This window comes from Camellia sinensis, chromosome 5 (assembly GCF_055761805.1).
Source record: "Camellia sinensis isolate YWXY chromosome 5, ASM5576180v1, whole genome shotgun sequence".
Classification (NCBI taxonomy): domain Eukaryota; kingdom Viridiplantae; phylum Streptophyta; class Magnoliopsida; order Ericales; family Theaceae; genus Camellia; species Camellia sinensis.
The window spans coordinates 101889054-101899340 of NC_138965.1; the positions used below are offsets into that span (position 1 = coordinate 101889054).

The 10287-nt window shown below is 40.6% G+C and overlaps 2 protein-coding genes across 2 annotated transcripts; both read left to right on the top strand.

Annotated features, from left to right (window-relative positions):
* The first annotated feature begins 215 nt into the window (after positions 1 to 215).
* LOC145791570 (uncharacterized) lies at positions 216 to 8765 on the top strand. Its single transcript, XM_082871935.1, has 4 exons — positions 216 to 365; positions 4878 to 6959; positions 7608 to 7691; positions 8202 to 8765. Exons 1-4 carry the CDS (start codon positions 216 to 218, stop codon positions 8763 to 8765), a joined length of 2880 nt encoding a protein of 959 aa, XP_082728061.1.
* Positions 8766 to 8905: 140 nt separating this feature from the next.
* LOC145791571 (uncharacterized) lies at positions 8906 to 9442 on the top strand. The gene has a single exon (XM_082871936.1). It carries the CDS (start codon positions 8906 to 8908, stop codon positions 9440 to 9442), a length of 537 nt encoding a protein of 178 aa, XP_082728062.1.
* The last annotated feature ends 845 nt before the right edge of the window (positions 9443 to 10287 follow it).

Here is a 10287-nt window from a genome sequence, read left to right on the forward strand (position 1 = left end):
ATGAGCATCCGGCTATGGGATTCATTTATGAGGCAATGGATTGTGCAAAAGAAGAAATTCAAAGCAATTTCAATAATGTTTTCTCATGCTAAACTTTTAGTAGTTATACTTATTTACTTTACTACTATATTTCCCTAAACTTTCTATTTTTTTTATTAGTACTCTTTATTCAATGGTGTTAGCTATGATCCTATATGGACCATCATTGATAGAAGATGGGAATCCCAACTCGATCACCATTGAATGCTACAACATACTTCTTGAACCCTCAGTTTCGTTACAGTCCCAATTTTCAGCCTGATGCTGAGGTTAAAATTGGGTTGTACAAATATCTTGAAAGAATGGTTCCTGATGCTAATGAGAGGGTGAAGATAGATTTGCAAATTGATGCATCCAAGAGTGCAAGAGGACTCTTTGGCATACAAAATGCAATCATAACTAGAAAAAATAAATCTCCATTTGTTTTTTTATTTTTACTATAAGTTGATTTGCATCATTCTTAGTATCTTATTATTTGTTTTCATTTCATCAATTTTAAATTTGTAACTAAACTTTCATGTAGCTTATTAGTGGGACTTTTTTTGTTTGCAATTAGGATATTAAGTTTAACATGTAGTTCATCGGGGTGTGAGTGCAATTGGAGTGCTTTTGAGATAGTACATTCAAAGCAGAGGAATCACTTTCACCAAAAGAGAATGAATGACTTGGTGTTTGTCATGTATCATTTGAAATTGAGACAACGACACATGAATAGACAAGCAATCGTGAATCCATTATGTTTCGATGATGTCCCATTAGCTGATGGAGCAAACTCTAGAAAGTAGGCTTAGAGCCAGAGCTACATGAGCTAAAAAGGTCCGAATCCATTAACAAAACATGAAGAAACCAGTTCCATCATGCCTCTATAGATGTCAGCCAGAACCAATGGGCCAAGTGCAAGCTTTCTGCCCTAAGAGAAGGCCTTAGCCAGCTCTGTGAAGTCTTTCGTAATCTTTTGGAAAGGAACACAGAATAAGTAATTGTTCGACTAGAAAATCAGAAATGAGATATGTTCATAATCAAAAGCCTCTGGAGTTGTTTGAACAACAAGCAAGAAAGAAAAGCAAGTCAGAAGTTAGTAAAGGTAGCCGTACGCAATGACCTTGCAAGAAAGAAGAGTGTTATTTATCTCTGTAGGGGTGAAAACTAGTTAAAAAAGCAATATCTTACAAGGTAGAGACCATCATACCAGTCCTTAAATGAAAATAATTGGTAAGATAGACCAAAAATGGGAGATAGAGAAAAATAGGGCTTTGTTAAGCCAAATGTTACCTCGGCTTAGCATGATGGCGTCATAAATTCTTGTCTCCTTCCACACTTGGACCTTGGTAGCTGCTACACAGTCTAGCCAAGCAACATACTCAGATTTGAGCGAATGCCAAACCTTAATAGGTGAAGAAAGGTTGTAGCGACTCTAATTAGCAAGACCAGTGTGCTCGAATGACAGTTTCTTCTCCAAACAAGGATATTACTTGTTTAGGTAGAAAGAGAAGCCAACAGCAAAAGCTAGGCCAAGCCCTAGCTTGTGTTTCAAAGATGAACCCATAGAATGAGGAGGATCGATCAAATAATCTAGATACATTGAGGGTTTTTTGTCCTTTATAAGGGCATCAATCTCAGGTCCAACTAATTAAAGTTCTTTCTCAGCCTTTTTCGAAGCCATGGATGCATGCAAAGAAAAGAGAGGAAATTTTGGGCAAATGAAGAAGAAAAGAGAGAAATTTGGGGACGAAAGTAGAAAAGATGAAGAACGAAAGGGCCAAAAAGAGGTATTTATAACCCTAGTATAGAATAGACTAGCTTCTCAAGAAAATTGGCGGCAAATTTTGGTGGCAAGATTGAATTTCGCGAAAGGTGACCTAAAGATGCTCCTCTATTCACTCCGTGTTTTGAGTCCAGGTCACTTCTGTCTCTGCAAAAGCTGTCGCCAGTCTTGCCTCTGACAGATGTCTTCAATTCTAAAGAATGAGAAGATGCCATCGTAATGATGACAGGTGCAGTAATGGACATTAATTCGTCTCTCTCACTCCACTTTTCAAGACCCCGTTTCTCTAAGCAGAGGTGTTTGACTTATTACACTAAGGAAAGTCAAAATTGGATCTAAAATCAAGGCAAAAGAGAAGGTTCAAATTCAAGTACATCCCTTTCAATTCCCTAACAGAACCAACAATATACTTGAAGGGGGGCATTATTTGTACCCTTTTTGGCAAAAATTGCCACGTGGCAATTCTTCCAATTTTTAATGCCATGTGGCAATGAAAAATGAAAGGTCAAAGATTTTATGGGACCCACGACTAAGGCCAAAAAGATGGCGGCTGAAGTTAATTCATTTTCATTAATTAGATTAACCAAGCCATTGAATTAATTAATTAATTAATTAAGATTTGCTTGGATTTGATGGATACGCCTTAACCATTCGTAAAATTGAGGAAGTGAATGAGGTTTATCTCCTATTTTTAAAGCTTATCACATATTTCGGTGCCTTATTAGTTGATAATGATGAGGCTTATAAGATTTGAAGATCTTCCATGTCAACTACAAATCTAAAAAGGTGGAATCGTTTTGGTCCCCAAGATCAAGACAAAGGGTTTTTTAGGAACACGTGGCAGCTTGTGGAGATACGAAGGATCAACATGGTTTACAATCAAGGAGTAAGTTTTCAAGCAAGGCAAGATTGGTTTATTGAGTTCCTTGAGGATAAACATACACAATCAAGAAAAGAGGATTCTATGTAACAAACAAGGAATCTGTCCCTCAAATCAAGCATAATAAAATCAAATTCAAGTGTAGAGGGACACATAGTTGCTTGTTAGAGCTCAATGGACCAAATCAAAGTGATACGGATAGGCCTTTGCCTTTGAAGATCAAAATTGTTCCTACTCTTGGGAAATGAAGATTAGCATTACGGACACATGTCACCAAGATAGGCTGCCATGCTTCTAGCAATTAAGCAGAATTTGGGACTTCCCCAACTCTATATAATTGGCTCCAAGTGCAACATTTGAAGGGGTCCTCGACCAAACACTCAAGCAAAAGTCTTCCAAAACATGGCTTGATAGCTTAATTATCTTAGCTTCATAGTTTAATTATCTTAGCTTACTTCATAGCTTCTTTATCATAGCTTCGTAGCTTAGTTCCTTTAGCTTCTTCACTTAGTTATCATACATTATCAATTGTACTTCATTTCCAATCAATGCAAGTCACAATTTTAGTCTAATTATCTGTAGCACCTATAAATTTGTTAAAAGTCCTCTTCATTGAGGTAGGATTCGGACCAGTAGTGGTTCCTTTTAACCACACATAGTCATTTCTCTATGTTAGAAGTCAAAAATGTTCAACAATTCCTACACCTTGAATTAGGTTCACAAGCACGCCTGTATTTAATCAACAATTTTTTTTTTTTTTTTTTTTTTTTTGTTCACACCTACAGAACTTCTTGAGTAACAACAGGAACTTCTAAGGAGTGTAAACAATATGAAGGGTAGGATTTCAAATAGAATATATATTAGTTTTCATGATTTTTTTTCTTAATATATAGACTATATATAATTAGAGAACCTCTAATCACTTACATTGCAAGAACTAGGAAAATATTGGAGGGGTCTACATCCAACATCACTGAATATATATATTATAAAGAGAACCTTTAATCACTTACATTGTAAGAACGGGGAAAGTATTAGAGGGGTCTACATCCAGCATGCATCATTGAATGCCCAAGTTCTTGTAACAGAGAGGGCATGGTCTAAACGTAGCTGAAGCTTTTTTTCTTTGAGATGGGTGAGAAGCCACATACATCCACTGGTAAGCATTGAAGCCGCTAGCATAGTTTCAAGGTGCACCCATCCAAGGGTTAGCACCTTGATGCCACACTCATTTGTGCCCTTTGGAGAGTCAAAAACATGCCTAAGAAGTTGTTGGTGCAAGTGCAAGCAAAGGCTCAAAGCATAGTGCAAGACAACCCATGGCATGCCATTAGACAACCCATGTAAGGCCACAACCAACAGTAACCAGCAACAGCCTTGCCAATAGCCCAGCAGCAGTGCCAGGCCACAACAGGCTGCAACCCAGGCCACTGCCTTGACTGTGCAACAGCAACTTTGAAGTAACTTTTGGAGGGTCAAATGTAGTATTTTTGTCTTGTAAATTTTTATGTAAATACTTTATTATTAAAGGTGTTTTGGGTCCAAGTATTGTAAATTTTCTCTTTTTGTAGAATTTTTAAAAAAATCCATTATGACTCCTCAAAAATAGTGGATGTTTCCTCTTGCCAACTAGGAAATGGCTTAACAAGCTATATTAAGGAGGGGTTACCCAAGTGTTGAACCAAACCACTTGTGCCTTTAAAGTTCAACTATTGTAATGCCTACTTTTGATCAATGAAAAGTTCATTTCACCTTTAAAATGTGCAAAGTTTTTCCATTGTTGCTCGCTTTAATTTTAGCTTGTTGCTTGCTATTTTGTGGCTTGTCTCCAATCTTGTGGCTCATCAACTTAACTAATATTGTGTTTTCATGCCTTTGTAAACCTTTTGAGTTTTATTGGCGGGCGAGTAAAGAGAGGTAACTAGCGCCACATACACTTGCATATCTTTGACAAGGCTTCCGCATTTTCAGTGTGTGATAGTTAGTATCAGAGCCAGGTTTATTTGGCTTTCTCTATTATTGGCTTTCTAAATGGATGCTCCTAGCAACCGTCAACCAATGTAAAGGGAGAGCATTGAGCTCTTGGAGCGGCATATGGACAATATGGATACCTTGGCAGCTTCATTAGCCAATCTTGAGCAACGGGTTCATGATCTTGAGCAAACTCATGGCCTTACTCAAGGGCAAAATTAGGAGGCTGTTGTCACTAAACTCAAGCTAAAGATTGAAGATCTTAGTGGCCAGGTTGGTGTTCTTACCCGGGCCTTTGGCAACGCACCCGGTGGTGGCATGGAATTCCCTAGTGTGTATGTGCCTGAGCCTCGTGTCTACGATGGTGCCCGAGATGCCAAGGAGTTAGACAACTTTCTCTTCGATATGGAGCAATATTTCAAAGTTGTGAAAGCCGAAGCTGAGGAGACGAGGATTTCTATGGCCACAATATATTTGTCCGGTGATGCCAAGTTGTGGTGGCGGACTAAATATGTTGAGATGCAACGCGGCTTATGCACAATTGAGACTTGGGAGAAACTTAAGCATGAACTTAAGCTCCGATTCTTCCCTAAAAATGTTGAGTATAATGCCCGGCGTGCTTTGCCAGATCTCAAGCACACTGGCACTATAAGAGATTATGTGAAACAATTCTCTAGGCTTCTACTAGATATCAATGACATGTCAGAAAAAGACAAGCTTTTCTTCTTTCTTGAGGGATTGAAGCCATGGGCCAGAGTTGAACTTCAAAGGAAAAGAGTGCAAGATTTAGCCCATGCACAAGCTGCAGCTGAATGCCTTACGGACTACACCGAACCTAAACAACGGGACAGTGGTTCCCCGTGCAAGAGTAGGGGAGGTGAAAAGTCCCAAGGCCATGGCAAACCTAAGAGTAGGGGAGCCAACACTTCTACATCCAAAACCCATTCGGGTGGAGGACAATGGCAACAGAAGAGCCATGGTGACAAGGCAAAAGCCCCTCAACAATTCTCCACAAGCAAAGCAAAGGGCCTGATCTTTTGTTTCTTATGCAATGGGCCACATCAATTATCTGAATGTCCACAAAAGCGTGCCTTGAATGCTTTAGTAGCGGTGTCTGACCATGTCTCTCAACCAAGTGACAATGATAGCGAGAAAGAAGACGTGCAGTCTAGGCAAAGTGGCAAGGGTTCTAAGGCATCTGGCTCTAGAATGAGAGCCTTTCATATGATGAATGCCATGGAGAAAAAGGCTTCTACAAGGAGGCCTAAGAAGAATGCCAAGAGTGACAAAGTGGGCAAGCATTCGGATCCTAAACAACTTGTGGAGTCTAAAGATGAAGACAAAGGGAAGAAACCCATGTACAATGGGGAATCATCAGGCAAGTTGAACAAGAGCAAGTCATCCAACAAAGGTCTGATGTTTGTGGCTGTAAAACTCAATGGGAAGCCCCTTCATGCTTTGATTGACACAAGGGCCACCCACAACTTTGTTGTTGGAACTGAAGTTAAAAGACTTGGGCTATCTTTAGAGAAGGATGGCAGCTGCATCAAGGCGGTTAACTCGATAGCGCAGCCCATCTATCAGGTTGTAAAATCTATTCATTTGAAGGTCAGCACTTGGAAAGGAAGAGTAGATTTCACTACAGTACCCATAGATGACTTCCAAGCCATCCTTAGGTTGGATTTCTTGAGAAGTGCAAAGAAGGTAGTTATGCCTTATTCTAATAGTATGTGTGCCATGGGAGACAAGCGATGTCTTATTCCTGCTATGGCCATCAACAACAGTGACCGGTTTGTCTCAGCTATGCAACTCAAGAAGGGTGTTAGGCATGGTGAACAAACTTCGATTGCCGCATTGAAGTTGAATGAAGCTCTTGAATCTACTCCTGTCCTAGCGGCAGTGAAGAAGGTCTTAAGGCAATTTGCAGATGTTATGCCTGAACAGTTGCCTAAGGAGTTGCCTCCATGTCAAGGTGTGGATCATGCTATTGAGTTGGTACCGGGGACAAAGCCACCAGCTTGTGCAGCGTATAGAATGGCTATTCCTAAGTTGAATGATTTAAGGAAGCAGCTTACAGAGTTATTGGAAGCAGGCTTCATTAGGCCATCTAAGGCCCCATTTGGTGCACCTGTCTTATTCCAAAAGAAGAATGATGGTAGTCTTCACTTATGTGTGGATTATTGGGCACTCAACAAGCTAACCATCAAGAACAAGTATCCCCTTCCCCTAATTGCAGATTCATTTGATCAATTAAGCAAAACGAGGTACTTCACAAAGTTAGACCTTCGATCAGGGTACTATCAAGTAAGAATTGCCAAGGGAGACGACCCTAAAACCACATGCGTTACTCGCTATGGTTCCTATGAGTTCTTAGCATGCCATTTGGCTTGACTAATGCCCCAGTAACATTTTTGCACCATGATGAATGAAGTTTTTCAAGAGTACTTAGACTAATTCGTGGTAGTATACTTGGACGAAATTGTAATTTATAGCTCCACTTTAGAAGAGCACGTGAAACATCTCAGAAAAGCATTGTCTAAGTTAAGGGAGCACAAGCTTTATGTCAAGCTAGAGAAGTGTTCATTTGCCCAAGAGAGGATTAAGTTCCTAGGGCACATTGTTGAGCATGGATGCATCAAAATGCACCAAGAGAAGGTCAAGGCTATTCAAGAATGGCTACCACCCTCTAATGTCTCAAAGTTGCGGTCATTCCTTAAGTTAGCTAATTATTATTGCAAGTTTGTTGAAGGCTACTCAAGACTAGATTTCCCATTGACAGAGTTGCTAAAGAAGGGCATGCCATATGTTTGGGCAGAAGAGTGCCAACAAGCCTTTCAAGCCTTGAAAGAAGCTATGTCAAAAGATCCTGTTCTTGCTCTACCTAACTTAGGTAAAGCTTTTGAGATACAGACTAATGCATCTGATTTTGCTTTGGATGGTGTTCTTTTGTAGGATGGTCACCCAATTGCCTATGAGAGTAGGAAGCTCAATGATGTCAAGCAAAGATATCCAGCTCATGAGAAAGTGTTGCTTGCAGTAGTGCATTGTCTGAGGACTTGGAGGCATTACATCTTGGGCTCACGATTTGTTGTAAAGACTGACAACACGGCGGTTAGCCATTTCTTAACATAACCCAAGCTAAGCACACGACAAGCACAAGGGCAATAGAAGTTGGCAGAGTTTGATTTTGCCTTAAAATATAAGGTTGGTGCCACCAACCATGTTGCTCATTCACTAAGTAGGAAGGCAGAGCTTGCCGTGTGCTATCAAGTATGTTCGCTTACTTCCATTTCAACCAGCATCAAGGCTCATCTAGGCAAGGACGCTATGTAAGAGAATCTTATGAACCTTGTCAAAATGGGCAAGACTTGCCAATTTTGGGTGCTAGATGGACTACTAATGACAACAGGCAACCGTATCTTTGTACCTAAGGCTGGTGATTTGAGAAAGACACTTCTTAGGGAGTGCCATGATACACTTTGGATAGGACATCCGGGCTGGGAGCGAACATTGGCCTTGGTGAAGTAAGGATATTATTGGCCCCAGATACGTGATAATGTAGAAGAATATGTCTGCACTTGTCTCACTTGCCAGCAAGACAAGGTTGAACATAAGAATAAAGCAGGTCTGCTTGAACCTTTGCCCGTGCCTAAATGTCCATGGGAAAGTGTATCACTTGACGTCATCACTGAACTGCCTAAAGTGGGAGACATCGGGACCATCTTGACTATTGTGGACCGATTCTCCAAGTATGCCACATTTGTAGCTTCCCCAAAGTATGTTTCAGTGGAGGAGACTGCCCAACTCTTCTTCAAGAACATTGTTAAATATTGGAGTGTGCCTAAAAGTATTGTTACTGACCGAGACTCGCGTTTCGTTGGCAACTTCTGGACGGAGTTATTCAAGCTTCTTGGGTCACAACTTAATATTTCATCAAGCTATCATCTGGAGACGGATGGGCAAACCGAACGCTTTAACTGTATGCTCGAGGAGTATTTGTGCCACTTTGTCAATGCTAATCAACGAAATTGGGTGCAACTTCTTGATGTAGCACAGTTATGCTTCAACTCTCAAAAGAGTAGCTCGTGGGCAAGAGTGCTTTTGAGATAGTGAATGGACAACAATCACTGTTGCCCCACACAGTGGATGGACCTTATGAAGGAAAGTCACCTAGGGCTTACTAATTTGCTAAGGAATGGAAGAGAAACCATGACATTACTTGTGCCTATCTTGAAAAAGCAACAAGTAAAATGAAGAAATGGGTTGATGAAAAGAGGAGGCCACTTGAGTTTAGAGTTGGGGATCAAGTTCTTGTCAAACTCAACCCTAAGCAATGCAAGTTCATGAGGGGAAAAGACAAAAGGCTAGTACGCAAGTATGAGGGACCGGTAACCATTCTGAAGAGAATTGGCAAGTGTGCTTACAAGATAGATGCTCCATCTTGGCTAAAAGTGCACCTAGTTTTCCATGTGAGTTATTTGAAGCCTTACTATCCAGACAAGGAAGATCCAACCCAAAATAAGCAGAAACGCCAAACCATCACCGCCAAAGCGGGAAAAAAGTCTTTTGAATCTATCTTGGCCGATAGGGTGAAAATGGTTTCCAAGAAGAAACAAAGGAAATACTTGGTAAAATGGAGAGGCCTTGGAGATGAAGAAATCAGCTGGGAACGAGAGGCAGACTTGTCAGCTTTTAAAGATGAGATTGATGCTTATTGGGCAAAGTGGTCGAGGGCGTCGACTGTTCAAGTGGGAGAGACGGTCAAGATGCGCCCATCCAAGGGTTGACACCTTGATGCCACACTCATTTGTGCCCTTTGGAGAGCCAAAAACATGCTTAGGAAGTTGTTGGTGCAAGTACAAGCAAAGGCTCAAAGCATAGTGCAAGACAGCCCGTGGCATGTCATTGGACAACCCATGCAAGGCCACAGCCAGTAGCAGCCACCTGCAGCAGCCTTGCCAACAGCCCAGTAGCAGTGCCAGGCCACAGCCCAGGCCACTGCCTTGGCTGTGCAATAGCAGCAACTTTGAAGCAACTTTTGGAGGGTTAAATGTAGTATTTTTGTCTTGTAAATTTTTATGTAAATACTTTAGAATTAAATGTGCTTTGGGTCCAAGAATTGTAAATTTTCTCTTTTTGTAGAATTTTTTAAAAAATCCATTATGACTCCTCAAACATAGTGGATGTTTCTTCTTGCCAACTAGGAAAAGGCTTAACAAGATATATTAAGGAGGGGGTACCCAAATGTTGAACCAAACCACTTGTGCCTTAAAGAACCCCAACCTAGCCAATGGTAAGACACATTTTGTAGCACTTTTCGTGCATTGTTCAACTATTGTAATGTTTACTTTTGATCAATGAAAAGTTCATTTTGCCTTTAAATTGTGCAAAAATTTTCCATTGTTGCTTGCTTTAATTTTAGCTTATTGCTTGCTATTTTGTGGCTTGTCTCCAATCTTGTGGCTCATCAACTTAACTAATATTGTGTTTGCTTGTCTTTGCAAACCTTTTGAGTTTTATTGGCAGGTGAGTGAAGAGAGTTAACTAGCGCCACACACACTTGCATATCTTTGACAAGGGTTCTGCATTGCCGGTGTGTGACACATAGTAAAGGGTGCCATTCGATACGAAA

Bases quoted from the DNA above. Each gene is read 5' to 3' on its own strand.
- LOC145791570 (XM_082871935.1), top strand. From the start codon at position 216: ATGGGAATCCCAACTCGATCACCATTGAATGCTACAACATACTTCTTG. The intron at 366-4,877 runs GTGAAGATAGAT...GGGCAAAATTAG, and splicing joins TTCCTGATGCTAATGAGAGG to GAGGCTGTTGTCACTAAACT. The intron at 6,960-7,607 runs GTAAGAATTGCC...GTTCTTTTGTAG, and splicing joins TTCGATCAGGGTACTATCAA to GATGGTCACCCAATTGCCTA.
- LOC145791571 (XM_082871936.1), top strand. From the start codon at position 8,906: ATGAAGAAATGGGTTGATGAAAAGAGGAGGCCACTTGAGTTTAGAGTT.